This window comes from Nematostella vectensis, chromosome 10, assembly GCF_932526225.1.
Source record: "Nematostella vectensis chromosome 10, jaNemVect1.1, whole genome shotgun sequence".
Classification (NCBI taxonomy): Eukaryota; Metazoa; Cnidaria; class Anthozoa; order Actiniaria; family Edwardsiidae; genus Nematostella; species Nematostella vectensis.
In genome coordinates this window covers 1,585,219-1,603,322 of record NC_064043.1, presented here as the reverse complement: position 1 = coordinate 1,603,322, position 18,104 = coordinate 1,585,219, and the positions used below count along the sequence as shown (strand labels likewise).

The 18,104-nt window shown below is 39.5% G+C and overlaps 2 protein-coding genes across 3 annotated transcripts in view; both read left to right on the top strand.

Annotated features, from left to right (window-relative positions):
• Positions 1–3,187, top strand: part of LOC116618159 (coiled-coil domain-containing protein 138) — a 28,615-nt gene extending 25,428 nt beyond the window's left edge. For both annotated transcript variants that reach the window (XM_032381564.2, XM_032381565.2), the window contains 4 exons: positions 565–633; positions 738–789; positions 1,102–1,240; positions 1,814–3,187. In XM_032381564.2, coding sequence (XP_032237455.2) covers positions 565–633; positions 738–789; positions 1,102–1,240; positions 1,814–1,949 — 396 coding nt within the window. In that variant the 3' untranslated portion in view covers positions 1,950–3,187. The remainder of the gene's footprint in view (positions 1–564; positions 634–737; positions 790–1,101; positions 1,241–1,813) is intronic.
• A 1,292-nt stretch (positions 3,188–4,479) lies between these two features.
• On the top strand, positions 4,480–17,165 carry LOC5512183 (dachshund homolog 1-like). The gene is made up of 8 exons (XM_032381566.2): positions 4,480–6,170; positions 11,958–12,597; positions 12,760–12,874; positions 13,232–13,315; positions 13,966–14,031; positions 15,655–15,729; positions 16,075–16,140; positions 16,364–17,165. The coding sequence occupies exons 1-8, from the start codon at positions 5,764–5,766 to the stop codon at positions 16,501–16,503; spliced, it is 1,593 nt and encodes a 530-aa protein (XP_032237457.2). The 5' UTR covers positions 4,480–5,763; the 3' UTR covers positions 16,504–17,165.
• Positions 17,166–18,104: the final 939 nt, after the last annotated feature.

Genomic DNA, 18,104 nt, shown 5'->3' with positions numbered 1-18,104 from the left:
CGCTAGACTTAAACACGAGGTTCCGCTATAAAAGGGAAAGCTCCTCCCACCCCCGGGCTCAAAAACAATCAGTTATCAATCAGCCGTAAATGAGTCACTATGTCAGGACAATTGCTCTGAGCGCTAAATTCAAATTTCATATTCAAAACCAAAATAAATATCATTCATAGAGTTGTCCATCTAAAAATGTTTCTATCTATCATAAAATAATGCTATACCAAGCTGTGTGCGCTCTAAATACGAGCATTTCTATCACAGCGCGAGAATAATTTATGCAGGTGCGCTAGATAATGGATAGCGCAAAATGTAAAATTTTGCACCGAAAACGTGAGTGGACAGCAAATAACTAATTTATCAATCTCTTAAGACAACTGTCTTGTTACCAGTGCAAAATGTTATCCCATCCGACTTAGACTCAGAGATAATCAATTTTACAGGAGACTTGGAATTTGTGACAGCTAGCGTGGCCGTATTCTGATTATAATTGCAAATTTGAGCCAGGGGATGGGAGGAGCTTTCCCTTTTATAGCGGAACCTCCTGCATATGTTTATGTCGCTTTTCAGGGTAAACAGCTTTTCCTGACATTCGAAGGAGTCAATGTCATCCTCCCCTACATGAAACCGGCACAAAAGGTGACTTCATTTTCCCGTTTTCGTCCTTATTCTTCCTAGCCAAACGTCAAATGCGATTTGTTAATTTTCATTATGATATGTTGTCTATGTGCACTCTTCCTCAGGCATTGCTGAATAGCAGCATAGATGTCATGTTACAAATGTCGATGGACTCACGTAAGTTATCCCAGTGTTCTGTCCATCTTTCAACACCACGAGACTTTACACAGACACCGAGGTCAAGCACGTGACCCGTTCACATTCACTTAATGTGAGATGAACATACTGCAATATTATATTTATCTTACAGATTAACTCATTTATCTAACCTGAATGGCTATTTTGATTGATTGATATGATCTCAACTGCGTTTTTTAAAGCTTTTCTTTCGACAGTATAAATTACTCGCCTCCCTATATTTCTACACACCTTTTTGTATCATTACTTCTTTACATTTTTCCATTTACGCGATTATTGCTTCTATTTTAGCATTTCTCCAGGCGTTTCTGGAGAGCTGTTGTAACGAGCCTTGGTTCCGCGCATGCGTGGCTCTGCTGCAGTTCAAAGGGACAGGAGTCAAGGCCATCGAGAAGCTGAGCATTGTACTTCAGCGACTTTCCAAGAACAAGTATGTATCAGAGTATCTAGTAAGAACTAGTATATATCAGTTTGTGTATGTATAATGTTGCCATGTATATGTATAAGGTATGTCAGACCTTTCCAAGAACAAAAATGTATCAGTATGTGTATGCATAGGGTTTCTCAGACCTTTCCAAGAACAAGTATGTATCAGTATGTGTATGTATAAGGTTTCTCAGACCTTTCCAAGAACAAGTATGTATCCATACATATTGATAACCATTTCTATTGCAGGGGTATAACCATTGATGACCATTCCTATTGCAGGGGTATAACCATTGATAACCATTCCTATTGCAGGGGTATAACCATTGATAACCATTTCTATTGCAGGGGTATAACCATTGATGACCATTCCTATTGCAGGGGTGTAACCATTGATAACCATTCCTATTGCAGGGGTATAACCATTGATAACCATTTCTATTGCAGGGGTATAACCATTGATAACCATTTCTATTGCAGGGGTATAACCATTGATAACCATTCCTATTGCAGGTGTATAACCATTAATAACCATTCCTTTTGCAGGGGTAACCATTGATAACCATTCCTATTGCAGGGGTAACCGCCGATATTTCGAAGCGTTCCAGATCCAACCGATAATCCAAGAGCTACTGCGTAACAGTGACCCCGGCAACGCCTTCCTCGCACTCAACCTGCGCTCAATCGTGTTTAACCTTGGCGGTAAAACATGAGGAGGAGCTACAATCTGTATCAGGCATAAAGGTCAGGACCTCGATCTAAAATATGGTATCTCTTGAAAGGAGAACAACTGGTAATCATTCGTGTTTTACCAAGGAAAACCTGACTAACACTACCGTCACATAACAAGAAGAGGAATATCCTGCCGTCAATCGTGTTTAATCTAGAAAAGCCTGTTTTATGTCTACGATTTATTTGGAGCCATCAGGATCACGATTACAAGGAGGTTATAATTAAAGGAATACTGCAGCCAATCGTGCTTACTGTGCCGTGAATTCTGATGGAGCAACATGTTCTGGAAGACTATTCGTGAAAAAGAGGTTTTAAATCAATTGAAGATGAAGGTTGATCCTGCTCGAACATCAATCTCAGGATCAAGAATAATTTGTAGGTTGTTTTTTTAAACCATCAGCAATAAAGCCTCCTCGGGTTCGGGAAAGCACGATTCGTTATAAGGTTGCATAACAATCGGTTTGATCCATCGGCACCTTTATAAAAATCCGTTTCACCTCTACGATAGGAGATACACTTATTTCAAGTAAGGTTAAACTCGGAGAATCTGTGTATCGTAACCCGCAGTACTCCATGGGTACGAAATAACTAATGAAATAAGCGTAAATAAAATACAAATGCAGGTTTTAAAAGCTGTAGATTTCTTGTTCATGTTCTTATGAACATTCACATAGCTTTCACATACAAGGATTTAGTCGTTGATACGCTACCCATGAACCACCGTGGGCTACGACACATGGATTCTCGACGGTGCAACCTTATTCGAAAAGTCATGACATCTATCGAGAATTGACAATTTCAGCGGGCATTGTTTTTCCTATGGCGCCTTCCTGAAGTTTATGTTGAAAACATAAATTGTTAAGAGATAGAAAATCAAAGTATGTCTATATAGTATTGTATATAAAAAAACTATATCGTTTCTGCATTTCCTCAAAACGATGTATTAACATCTAAATCAGTTAACTTAGAATTGGAGAAGTTTATAGTACGCGTATTGTTAAAAAAACGTATTTTCGACTTACACTTGAGAAACAAAAAAATGTCAAACTGTCAAACGATGTTAATGTATATTGATATGCTATTGGTTTATTCTTGAAATCATTGCTTAAACCACCTGTTAGAAAAAAAAGCATATTAGGCTTTCAAATTCATCAAGTCTAAAAAGCGTCCATGTTTTAGATAAAAGCTGTTTGTTATGAAGTAAAATAACACCACAAAAGATACGCCATTTGTTTCTCCAAGGAGGAAAAGCGTCTTGGTTTCTGTAAGTTCCTATTTTGTGCTTATTAGAAACCTAAATGTTTCTTTGAATTTTTACCCTAAAAGATAAGATTTGCATCGAACCTAACAGTATTTTTTTTTCTCGGACCCCCAACTCACCAAACCTCTAGGCGCAAAAGTGACCGTGGCGTGCGGGTGTGATAATGCTTTAAACGTATGATTCCTGAGTTCGAAAATGGTCATGACGTTTCACGATAAATGAGCGTATGCTAGACCAGGAAAAATCTATACGCGGAATTCACAATACGGTGATGTTTAAGGGTGCACATCACGATGCTTCCTTGCCATCGTCAGCATTTCCTACATCGTCATCTATTTTGGTCATAAATAACAGAGTAACTCAGTTATATAAAATAACATGTGCTGTCATAAAATAACATGTGCCGTCATTAGTCTAAGTATGTCTTAATCTCTTCAATGGGTGCAAGTTCACAGGTTCACAGTTAATTTTAGCGTTATTTTAACAAGGTTACGCAGAAATTTCTGGATTAATCAAAAAGGCAACGAAGTCTAGAAAGGCTCGCAAAACTCGAATTTCATATTTGCAGAAAAATAAAAACACAAGAATTGAAACCTCATACTGAATTACAGGTACGCTGAAATTTCTATGCGAAAAATGTTCGCGTTTATAAATACTAGTATTTGTTGTCTTGTTCATTTTTCGACTCTTTTGCCATCGGATATTGAGCTCATAATATAACACTGTGTCCAAAGTCCATTATTTAATTGCTGAATTGTTCATTATCAGTTCACTTACTAAACCAGCTTTTGTACGAGTTGACATTTGAGAACAGAATGCAGTGAAAATAATAAGATTCAAGATTTACTCTTAATCCGACACGTCAAACATCAACATATCGGAATGTCTCTTGTAGATATACACTAATTTTTATAAGAACGTTTTTATGAACATGCTAAGGACATGATATATGCTATTGATTATCTGTGTAATTCTCTTCCTGATGTTTAATTTAATTTAAAATTATTTAAATGTTAAGAATATTTTGGGACTTAAAATATTCCAAAAATAAGGAATGGCCCTGCCTCATTGAAAATTAGACGTTCTTATAAAAGAATGAGTGCAGACTCCCCGGAAACCGTAATAAAACGCATCAAGACCAAAGAAAGACATTTTATAAATAGAAATGGAATGAAAAAGAATTTTGGTTTTAGCTATGACAAACGTACTTCCTGTTATCAACTGTGCTTAAAGTAGGTCCTTTTTTGCCAGGCTGAGTAAACAGCAATATATAATCCTAAATTGTGAAAAGTGTAATGGTATTTTTTTATTTATTAATTGCCACTGAGCATTTGTTCGCTGAAAATCTTACACAAAGATTAAAAGCTGTTAAACCTGGTTGGTTGGACAGCTTAGATTTAGCTTATCGCTTGAGGCCGTCTGCGAGCCAGAAATAACACCTCTCTAATAGAAAACAAAATAAACTTTGTTGAAAGAGCCAAGAGTTGAAGAGCTGATGAATATCGGATTTCAAGTTTTCCTTGTAGGCTATAAATCTATACTGGCTACACTCTGACAAACATTGGTTAACTGACTAACCAAGAAACTCACTTAGTTGAACGCATAATGTGGTCATTATACAAGATACAGTTATCATCTTTATCAAATTAGTTTCGTGAAAGCCGTGCTCTTTTTATTATCTGTTCTATTTGTCGGATGGTCGAGTGACACTGTAATATCGGAATGCTTTGTAGGCAAACAAAGCGATTTCCACTATCCAATCAATCATGCGCCTGAAAGCAACACAAGAGGAATATTCATTTAATGCTAACAGAAAGTGATTAATACCTTTGTAAACTAGAGACGAAAGAACATTCCTTCACATCTCGCGCGGATACAACATCACAATGCTATATTATTATCATTATTATTATGCTTTGTACCGGTGGTAGTAAGACAAAAAGAGTGAAGCATTTAAAGCGCATTGTGTTAATATTAAATATCGGCTTTGCAGTAATTTTATTTTATGAAACAGTATAGTTTTTAAGTTTCGAAATTGTGTGACCTAGATTAAATTTCGGAAAATTTGTTATGTTGGTATTAACTGTGTAATTAAATCTAATCTTTGTGACTGTTTTTGATCAAAGGATAGTTTTGAATTAGGATCCCTTGCTGAGACAATTCGTTTTCAAGCTGGTATCCTCATTTCCTGCAAACTAATAAAGAAGATTGCCTTACAGTATCCGAAGCCGCGAGCGAAATGCTGGCTATCAGCGAAAACGCGGCATTCTCAAGGACTCAATCCCCTCTCTTCAAAAGCCTGAAACGTAATTAACAATCTTCATATTTTTTGATTGACTCCGAGATATACGTCACGATGTAGCCAATGAGAAGCGCGGAATTGACGATGGGGAGTGGCCTCTTACTACAAATGGGCAATGGAAGATTAACACCAGGTCCCACGTGGTCAATAACATTGTCAAAATTTAACAACCTTGTTGATTTTTGAAGTTTGTTATTTGAAGTTTTGCATTTCAAACAGAGTCTAATCCAACATGGAGTCGCCTACTGCAGTGTACTCGCCTCCTCCTCACCATCCACAAACTCCACAAACTTCTGACTACAGCTTCATCGAGCACGACACACCTTCGTTACCCCTCGGAAAAGAGTACAAGCTAAAGACAGTCACCGTGAATGGCATTGATATTGCCGCGTTTAACGTCGATGGCGAAGACTTGTTGTGTTTCCCGCAAGTCTATGAATACTTTCTCAAAGATCTGGTATCTGGAATGCACACAGTGTACACGAAACTCAAGCGCATGAATATCCAGGGAAGGAATTGTAACGTTGAGCAAGTAAGAATGATGCGAAGTGTTGGAGCAATCGGACAAGTGGTGAATCGATGCAAGCTCATCTCCAAAGAAGACTTTAATAAAATCTACGAAGACTGCATTCTCTATAGGTATGCAAACATCACTATCTCGTACTCACCAAAACCCCACGAATTCATCCAATATCCTTAAGACTTCTAAGCACATTCTTGGTTTAATGGTAATACTTGGCGTGGCTAATTAATTTCCCCTGGTCCCGGAGATAATGAACATTTTAGGAATTTCTTTAGTTACAAAGTTGACCCCCAAACCCCGACAATGTTAATTGCAGTTTGAGAATCAGCCATTGTTGAGATTACTTCCCGATCAGATTTCCTTGCTGACATTCTCAACATCACAAAAAAAAATCACTTAGGTTTACTAGCTAAACATAGTTTTACACATTTCTATATATATATTTTTTTTTTACAAAAAAATCAGACTTTTAAAAACTCCAAATGTTAATGTGTCGGTTGCTCCTTATGAATTTTGGTATTGTTTACATTTCAATAAAGAAAATCTAAATTTCGCGTCGCGGTTTATGTAAATGATTTTAATCTCTCCAAACGCGTAGACGTCTTCAAGTCCAATTGTGCTATCGGCCAAACACGCGCATTTCATTATCCTTAAAAAGTGTGTGCCGATGGTAAAAATATTTGTCATTTTTAGGCTGATTTACCGAAAAGAAAATGAGTATTTGAACACTATTCTTTGAAGGTAAAAGTTGAAGTATTTGAGACAATGGATCAATTAAGTAAAATGAGTTTATTACTCATTTTCGCAGCGCTACTATCTTGGAGTCGTGAAATTGTGCCAAATGCTGCTTGGAAGTACTGTGTGTCGGTTGACCTTTCACAGAAAACAAAAACCTGTTAAGGCATTGGCTATTTCTTACTATAAAGAAAATGTTTGGCGTTCTTTAAGATTGTAGTTTGAATCACATTGATTCGGTGATCCTTTCGGTGATTAAGTTTCGTAATTTTTTATTGCGTAGAAAAGCTCGCCTTTGACCAGTACTTGAAGTTATTTCCGGTGAAGCGACAGGAAGAAAATATTTATCGCCGAAAAGACAAAATATTACATTGGGCCAAAGAAACATGTGTGCAAAAACACACGTGCTAGACATGAAAAAAAAAACGTTCTTTGGTTTGCACCCAGCTTTATGAATAAAACGTTGTCGTGTGACCAAACAATCTTTTTTTTATCGCCGATCGCCCTGGTTTTGGGCGTTTTAAAACAGTACGATATAGTTACACTGTTTCTTTTTATCAAAATTCCAATAGCACGAATCTACAAGAGAAATAAGGGAAAGAGAACGAACAATGATGTGTTTATACACCTTTTTTCAAAATAAATGCAAACGGCGAATAAAAACAAAACGATTGGTTGCGAGACAACCTGGAAATTCGTTTTTCTATGTTCGGGATTTTTATTTTAGTGTTTTTCGGTAGTACGATTTCTGCATGTTTACGATGGAGATAAAGACTATATAACATGAGTTCCTGACGTCTCCCATTTTTTGTCGGTAATCGGTTATTTTATATTAGTTATTAGTCTGTAGTACGATTTCTGCATGTTTACGATGGAGATAAAGACTATACAATACGATTACCGGCGTCTTCCATTTTTTTCGGTAGTCGGTTATTTTTGCTCAAAGGGAGCGCAGCGACCTAATCTTGGTATCGCATATGATTTTTCGTGTCCACACCACAGGCTTCCCAGTCGGTTGATTTGTATTTTTATTTCATGCAGATCAGCGGTCTTTTTAGCGCATGCGCGAGTTTCATATAGTGTATGAGATTTTTCGTGTCCACACCAAAGGTTTCCCAGTCGGCTGATTTGTATATTGATTTCATCAGGGGCTCATAAGTAGGGGCAATCAACTTCCCCACATTCTGGTACTATATAGGTGTCACGGCGTTTCCTAGGATCAGGCTATTTTTAGACGCGCGGATTAGCCAATCAGATGACAGGGCGGAAAAAATGACTTTGTCTCAAGGAATCCAAAATGGCGGCCGAGAAGGGGTAAAACGACGCTTGCTTTTCAAAGTCTACCTACGTCGTCATATGCCTTCTTATTTCTGAATCCTTTTTGTCGCAGAGAAAGAAACATTCTGTTACTAGCCTTGGACTATTTATTTCTCCATAAGTGGACTCAAACGTTGTTACGAGGACATTTTTTCTTGCTCTTGCAAAAAATAAGTGATCATTTGTATCGATCTCGAAATTCTGTCGCTGAGAGGCGATATTATCATCCATAAGGTTTTTGATACTAACTAACAATAGTGTAAGAAGTCGTTTTCCCCCTTCTCGTCCGCCATTTTGGATTCCTTGAGACAAAGTCAATTTTTCCGCCCTGCCATCTGATTGGCTAATCCGTGCGTCTAAAAATAGCCTGATCCTAGGAAACGCCGTGACACTTATATAATACAGATGATTACCCCTACTTATGAGCCCCTGATGATACAGATGATTGCCCCTACTTATGAGCCCCTGTTTCATATCGATCAGCGTTGTTTTAACGCATGCGCGAGTTTCATGTAGTGGATAACCTGAGTATCAGGCCCTCTAGTCGGGTCGCTTAGCGCACAAAAAGAGCTCAATCTATACACAGCGGACAAAAGCACCGAACTTGGTATAATTATAGTCTATGAGATGGTAATTAATATTGTGACCGGTGCCCACCGGTACTATTAGCGGATCCATAGATAAAGAGCAATTCTTTTTTTTAGAAATCTGGTGTTGCGGGCACCCTGTGGTCAGATTTTCATACCTTTTCATGAGGCAAAAAAAGATAAAAATGCACATATTTGAAAACGATTTCTATCATTTAAGCTGTACTCTATCGAATTCCGAACAAAAAAAAACGCTATAAAAAATAGCTATAAAAAGCTACATTTGAGGAAGAAGGAAATCTACTGGAACCCAGGCTCCGCGCGGCCTTTTTTTACATCCCTCTTGCCAACATATAAATATAATAATATGACTGATTTCCGTCCATCAAATAAGCACAATAGGTGGTACACATGCATTTCACCAGAAATTTTCTTTCAACGAGCTGTCTAAGCATTATATTAAGAAAACCTTTAAAAGAAAAAGTCGACAACAACGCAGATTTATGTTTTTTAGAACGATGTTTCGGCAGGCCAATACCTGCCTTCTTCAGGTTATAAATGAGTTACAATGGCATGTTACAGCTAGTATATGTACAAAGTTCATTGATGATTAACTAACAAAAGGTAAAAATAGTAATTGAGTAAGGAGTGACTTATGGTAAATAGGGTGGTGTGGATTACTAAGAAGCTAAACGGTTTCTTCACGCCGGTTGAGGCCACCGGGTTCAAGAGTGCCAGCGCGAGCTATCAGTGTGGCTTCTCTTGCTTTGCGGATGGAGTCGCGGTTATTTCTTATTTTTTCAATAGGTATGAGCTCTGTGTCAGAAGCGGAGTGGTTAGGTTTTAGGAAGTGTTCAGCGGCGTGTGTTGGTATGGACCGAGCTTGGGAGTCTACAGTTCTGCGGTGGTCATTAAAGCGTTCTTTCAATTTGCGTTTAGTTTCCCCAATATATTGAAGATTACAGCGGTTACATTGAATCATATAAATATCGTTTTTAGTATTGCAGGTTATGTGGGAGGTTTTAAGGGTTTTATTAATTAATCAACTGTCGACGCAGACCACAAGGTCCGACGCACACCAGCAGATAGAGATAGAGGCTGTCCGGTGGTTTCTTCCTACGTTTTTGTTAATTATATTAAGGGTTACAGAGCTTTGATTCAACCAGCGCGGCTGTAATTAATAGGCCAGTCACCAGGAAAAAAATCAGCTACCGATGAGGGAGATTTTTCATAGGCTGTTGTGCGTTGATAAAATATGCCATGACAACTCGGATCATTTGTTTATCTTTCCATTACGGCCCTATGTTATTTTTTAAATCAAATTATCACAATTGTTACCGAGGCGAGAGCCTCGCTCTACCCCATGCTAGTTACGGGCCAAAGCGGCCAGTATATAAATCGGCAGGGTTGGCTGGCGTTTACGGGTATGGCGCTCAAAACCATCTGATCGTTTATAACTTACATAGAATAATTCTGGCTTACGTCAGGTTTGGGCCTAAACGTGTCCTCCTAAGGTTGACGCTAGTACCGTTGACACTAGAGTTTTTGTACACTTGTTTATAGCACGTCGAAGAAAAAATCTTCTGTTTGGAAAAGAAATCCCAGCAGACCCTGCACACAAGCTAGCGTACGTGCATCATTCTGAAAAGTCTCTTTCAGTTTGTTTCAGAATAACTTTCTCCCCTTTATTACAATAACGGTCCGCCGATCACTGATCGTGCGCCTTAGAAAAAGCCTCTAAAAATCTGTCCTTTAGTAAAAATCGGTTAAACGTTAAAGGATTTCTCATTCCCGAAATCTCCCAAGCGTGTCTCATGCGCATTGTGGAGCTTGGACATCACAAAAAAGGTACGTACCATTTTCAACAGCTTCCACTTATATATTCTGATAATATATTATATTCTATGAGCCTGACAAAAGCTGTACACTTTTTTTATCATCCTCCCTCGCTTCCTGGAGACCTTTCCTTTACTTATGCTCCACGGCTTTTTCCATCCCAGAGGTCATCATTATAACATCGTCCTCTATTGCTGCGGCGATTCGTTGGAGGTTGGTTGCTATCCTGTTTTTTTTTTTTTCGCAGTTCCTCTTCTAGTCACCTTTTTTCGTTCTTAAAGGCTTTCGAGCATTGATACCGCAAATTTATGATAATTCCTGTGCCATTTTGCACTATTTGCGACAAAGAGTTTCTATAGATGTTTCTTTTGCAGAACATCTAAATCCTTTAATATTCTCAAGAAAAGATTCACAAACTAATTACTTTGATTGAGAAGGCATATCTAAAGCATCTCGTTGTTCTGTGGTGTCTAGTTGACATACATTTACAACGCCCCCTATAAAATCCAGCTCTACCTCTTTTTAGCCAACGTCAAAATACCCGATAATTGCGATAATCGAAGATTTAGGAGGAAAGACATTTACATTCAAGACAAAAGTTCATATTTGGTAGGTTATTGACATTTTAAGTCCTTAATAAATAGAGTATGGGCCTTTTTTCACCTAAAATACGCGATTTTATGAGGTACTTACAGCGTATACTATGCCAATATAAGCCGCCATCTTGGATGGTGAGGGGAATTGGGTCTAGCCTTGAAAACTTTTTCTCTTAGATAAAGCGTTTTAATGCAGCCGACGACAGTTTTATCTTGAAATATTAACAAATAGCGTTATATTTCCCCTACTAGAATAAAACAATTAGATATTTCGCCTTAGTTTTGGAAATGCAAGGTTTTTTATATTTCACCACAGGAAGCCCGTGATGGACTCTTTTTTCTAATTTTTATTCCGTTATTACACAAAATCCTCAAGTGGTACCGGTGGGCACCGGTCTCAATATTAATTAGCAACCTCTTAGCTATCTTTGTGCCAAGTTTGGTGCTTTTGTCCGCTATGTATAGATTGAAACACTAAGCGACCGGACTACTCCTATGTTTCTATCGCGCCAGCGAGAAACTTTTGAAAAATAAAATCGCCAGATACTCAGGCTATGTAGTGGATGCAATTTTTCGTGTCCACACCACAGGCTTCCCAGTTGGCTGATTTGTATTTTGATATCATGCTGATTAGCGGTCTTTTTCGAGAACCCCTGTACTGAAACATGTTCGTCCCGTCCTCTATTAGACTTTCTATTAGAAACTTCTAGTTATTAGTTATTAGTCGGTATTTTAGGCTGTTTGTCGCTAGTCGGTTATCCCTATTCAGACTCTATCGTCATCACCTACGTCATCACTATAAACTTGGTCACCACCCGATTTTCTTCCACAGGGGGCCCGGAAGACGTAAAAAGAACCCTGACATTCCCCCTGAGCTGATGAACTACCCGTTCAAACACTTCAAGGTCGACCCTGAACGTCAACCATCCGACCACATCTCCATGGAGACTGGTGACGTCAAATCCACAAATCACGCCTCCAAGGACGACACACGTGATAATAATAACAATGGCGAGAGCGTGACACCCTTCAAGATGCCATTGAGCCAGCACGTGACTTCACCCCGTTACCATGGTAATACGCACGTGTCTTCACTTACGTCACGCAATTCAACATCACCCGTCATGAATGGCACGGGAACCGGAAGTCGAGGCTCGCCCTCAGGCAACCCGCTTTCGTTCTCATTCAGCGCGAGGCCTTCATCGCTGTCCAACCTACCTACTATGGTGAACATACGCGGACATATGCCGCACCCAAACCCAAGCCCCGCTCTATCCCTTTCTTCACAGGGAGCTCGCAGCCCTGTAATACAGCCTACCCATAGTCCCGTGCGATGCTCATCTGGGGGTGACTTAGTCATAGTCGAGCCGTCGGTGCAGCATGTCAGCAGTACTGGCACAATGGAGCATGCAGAACAGCGAGTAACAAGTGACGCCGGCTCTGATACTTCAATCCGAATTATGTCACGAGAGGTAATGCATTTTTCCACAAATATAGACAGTGTGTAGAGTAAAGGCAATCTAATCCGAGTCCGGGTTGCGTTATGGCGGATGAGTCGAGACTACTATAAGGAATATCCATTGATTACTTGATTATGGTAGTTGATTGGTTTGCTTTCGTGGTGTTATTGGCAGATGGAGGCACGAGAGGGCGGGTCTATCGAGACTCTACTGAGGAACATACAGGGGCTACTAAACGTGGCTGCGGAGAATGCACGGCAGCAACAGCGCCAAGCACTGACCGAGAAAGGTAGAGTGACATGTAATCATATAAAAGCCCTGAGCGAGAAAGGTAGAGTGACATGTAATCATATACAAGCCCTGAACGAGAAAGGTAGAGTGACATGCAATCATATACAAGCCCTGAACGAGAAAGGTATAATCATATACTTTTAAGCTGACGCGAGGTCGACACTTGGAGCGTGAGCATCCCCCTTCTCCTCCCCTGTCCCCCCCCCCCCCACCTCCGGATTTTACACCTTATGGTATATTACCCATGTCTGCGCACCCCTCTCAGTGAATCTGTCACGAAACGCTACCTCTTTGAGATGATAGTCAACTCAAATAACTAATTTTACAAACGGTTTTGTGTGTTTTGTCTGTGTAGAGGAGCTGAGAAGACAGCTGATGAGGGAGAGAGAAGCTCTTCAGAGGTCTGAGCGACTTTGTGCATCATTACAGCGAGGCAAAAGTATGGTTCACTGCCAGCACTATCATTATGACCTGCCAGCACTATCATTATGGCCTGCCAGCACTATCATTATGACCTGCCAGAACTATCATTATGGCCTGCCAGCACTATCATTATGACCTGCCAGCACTATCATTATGACCTGCCAGCACTATCATTATGGCCTGCCAGCACTATCATTATGACCTGCCAGCACTATCATTATGACCTGCCAGCACTATCATTATGACCTGCCAGAACTATCATTATGACCTGCAAGCACTATCATTATGACCTGCCAGAACTATCATTATGGCCTGCCAGCACTATCATTATGACCTGCCAGCACTATCATTATGGCCTGCCAGCACTATCATTATGACCTGCCAGCACTATCATTATGACCTGTACAACAACTTAACCAAACACCATAACCACTATCACATTCCTCGCCATGATCTATATTGTTAACATTGGCATGATCGTTATGGATAATGTCATCATCCATCATCATCACCATCACTACCACAAATATAAGCATTTTTATTTTCTTTGTTAGGTTAGTCATTATTATTGTAGTCGTTATCATATTAAACATCATCACGAATCGTCATCAGCAGCATATCGTCGTCATCCTAATCAATATCTCACTTGCCTCTTCTCCTTGCTAGCATTTTTGCAGAAGAAGCTCAAACGTGAGAAGAAAGCAAAACGAAAGTTGAACGAGAAGTTCGTCGGTGAGTGTTTTTGAGATCGAGGTGACGTTTTTATGGTATAATTACACCATGAATAATATGGTATACCGTAATGATTACGCCATGAATAATATGGTATAATTACGCCCTGGATAATATGGTATAATCACACCATGGATAATATGGTTTGATTACGCAATGGATAATATGTTATAATGACGCCATGGATAATATGGTATGATCACGCCATGGATAATATGGTATGATCACGCCATGGATAATATGGTATGATTAAGCCATTGATAATATGGTATAATTACGCCATGGATAATATGGCATGATTACGCCATGGATAATATGGTATGATTACGCCCTGGATAATATGGTATAATCACACCATGGATAATATGGTTTGATTACGCAATGGATAATATGTTATAATGACGCCATGGATAATATGGTATGATTACGCCATGGATAATATGGTATGATTACGCCATGGATAATATGGTATGATTACGCCATTGATAATATGGTATAATTACGCCATGGATAATATGGCATGATTACGCCATGGATAATATGGCATGATTACGCCATGGATAATATGGTATGATTACGCCATGGATAATATAGCATGATTACGCCATGGATAATATGGTATGATTACGCCATGGATAATATGGTATGATTACGCCATTGATAATATGGTATAATTACGCCATGGATAATATGGCATGATTACGCCATGGATAATATGGCATGATTACGCCATGGATAATATGGTATGATTACGCCATGGATAATATAGCATGATTACGCCATGGATAATATTGCATGATTACGCCATGGATAATATGGCATGATTACGCCATTGATAATATGGTATGATTACGCCATGGATAATATAGCATGGTTACGCCATGGATAATATAGCATGATTACGCCATGGATAATATAGCATGGTTACGCCATGGATAATATAGCATGGTTACGCCATGGATAATATGGTATGATTACGCCATGGATAATATAGCATGATTACGCCATGGATAATATAGCATGATTACGCCATGGATAATATAGCATGATTACGCCATGGATAATATGGTATAATTACGCCATGGATAATATGGCATGATTACGCCATGGATAATATAGTATAATTACGCCATGGATAATATGGTATAATTACGCCATGGATAATATGGTATGATTACGCCATGGATAATATGGTATGATTACGCCATTGATAATATGGTATAATTACGCCATGGATAATATGGCATGATTACGCCATGGATAATATGGCATGATTACGCCATGGATAATATGGTATGATTACGCCATGGATAATATAGCATGATTACGCCATGGATAATATTGCATGATTACGCCATGGATAATATGGCATGATTACGCCATGGATAATATAGCATGATTACGCCATGGATAATATAGCATGATTACGCCATGGATAATATAGCATGGTTACGCCATGGATAATATAGCACGATTACGCCATGGATAATATAGCATGGTTACGCCATGGATAATATGGTATGATTACGCCATTGATAATATGGCATGATTACGCCATGGATAATATAGCATGGTTACGCCATGGATAATATTGCTAATCACGTTTCTGATTCATACTGTCAGAGGAGCAGCAGCGCTGTGTTATGCTTCAGCAGGAAATGAGCGGAACCTCTCAGGAAGCAATGAAGCAGTTGAACGGTACATGCCAAATATTTGGTCAAAGCCACTGCATTGCCTACCCACCCACCCACCCACCATCCCTACCCTACCCTACCCTACCCTACCCTACCCTACCCTACCCTACCCTACCCTACCCTACCCTACCCTACCCTACCCTACCCTACCCTACCCTACCCTACCCTACCCTACCCTACCCTACCCTACCCTATCCTACCCTACCCTACCCTACCCTACCCTACCCTACCCTAAAAAGAATTAGCCAGCAATGCTGGTTGGCGCTGGCGCAGTTTGCACGGGGCTTAACACATTCTACAAACTTTTTGATAGAATGAATATCTAATATACCCTTTCTTTTTTTCATAGAATCATTGATCGAAGAGTTGGACCGAGAAAGAGCTGGCAAGGACGAGGCGGAGCGCAAGCTTAAAGGTAGGAGTCTGGGTACAAGTCCGAAGTCATACGCTTTCGGTCGCTGAAATGGGGGAAAATAAATCGGTTGACGAGGCAGGTGTGCAAAGGGTTTGTTTTTTTGGTGCGCAATGCTTCCTTGGAAGGACGGTCACCATAATCCTTTGCGCGCCTGGTTGTGGGGCAAAACAAAAGCTCACTTTTAAACTTATCTTTCTCTGAACTACATCTTATTTGTCATCAGAGGCAAGAGGCGAGATTCAGAACTTCATGCAAAACTTCTTGGAAAATCCGACCACCGTCCAACCGCAGCCGCCCAGGGACGAAATTATTATCGAGCAAGAACACAACGTCAAGGAAGAACAGCTGATGAACATCAACTAGGCACGCGGGCTAACAACAGGGAGCCAATAATCAACAATTAGGCACGTGGACTCAAATAGGGGAGCTAATGAACATCATTAACGCACGTGAACTCAAATAAGGGAGCCAATAAACATCATTAAGGCACGTGAACTCAAATAGGGGAGCCAATGAACATCAATAAGGCACGTGAACTCAAATAGGGGAGCCAATGAACATCAATAAGGCACGTGAACTCAAATAGGGGAGGCAATGAACATCAATAAGGCACGTGAACTCAAATAGGGAAGCCAATGAACATCAATAAGGCACGTGAACGTTCAAGGAGAACTAGTTTGCCTTAACTGAAATAAATTAATTTGATATATCATATAATTTTGGGTAAACGTTCTATTTTGGAAGGTAGTGATATTATTTTTAAGTATTCCTTAATTTGCTAGCTATGCTTTTTATTCTTTCTTCGACGTTGTTGCAGATTTTTGTGCGCGGCTACAACCTACGTGACATAGTATGTTTGACATACCACATGGATGCATACGCCTGTACGCAACAACTCTGTTGTTTAATACTTTGTATATAATTTATACCTTGATTGTATAACATATACTATTTTTGTAGCTGATAAACTTATTGGAGAATATTTTGAATAATATATATTGAAAATAAATTGCCTATTTTTGCAAGTACGTCTCTTTCCATATCCTCATGTTGAGGTACATCGGAGAGTCAAACTTGTGTACCTCCCCCATCGTAAAAAATGATGATAATATAATGGTAACCTCAACCACGCCCCCATTACAAGCACTCGCTTTCCTTCCTTGGCCGTAAAAAAAAATCACGCTGAAAATTTGGCCTTAAACCCTTAGATATCGATCACCAGTTCTCTCGGGTAAACCCTCTATTTAAGTAGGATTTCTTTATGACTGGCTGAATGTTGAAACTTAATTTTCATTTTATAACTATTCATGAATAGATCTAGAAAATATATCTTAGGCTAAAGGCCCTGCTGTAACACTTAGATTTTTCGGCTGAAACTTGTCTCGCAATGAAATTGTTGCAGGTCGCACGCACCATGTCACACGTGAAGTTTTTCCTGCGACTTGAAGCAATTTGTTTCAGAAAGTAGAAGAGCGTTCTACTTTTCGTGCGACTTTGAGAAATGCAAAACAAGTTGCAAAGGGGGTGTCACACGCAAAAAAAACCGTGCGACTTGCAATTATTTTTTTTTTGCGCGACAGGTCACTGAGGGCACGCGTTCCCCCCCCCCCCCCCCCAAATATTTTCAAAAATTTTAAGGAAATGACCAGTAAGGGTGTGGCTGGCCCCCAATGTTTTACGATTTCTCCCCGTCCAATTCCTCCCCCAATAATCCGAGCGCCTCACCTGAGAGGGAAGATATGAATAAGCGAGTCGATTAAGCGTGTTGCACAATAGACCTCGAAGACGTTAGAAAGGAAAACAAAAAACAACAAAGCGGACAGTTTTTTTTTAAACATTGAAAGACCGTTTTGTTATGCGTTTATGGAATATTTTAATCCTTGTACTCCTTGAGCGTTAAAAAAAAGACTAGATAAAACGGACTTTGAAATTAGCTCCTCCACGAATATGCGCCTTCTTTGGGT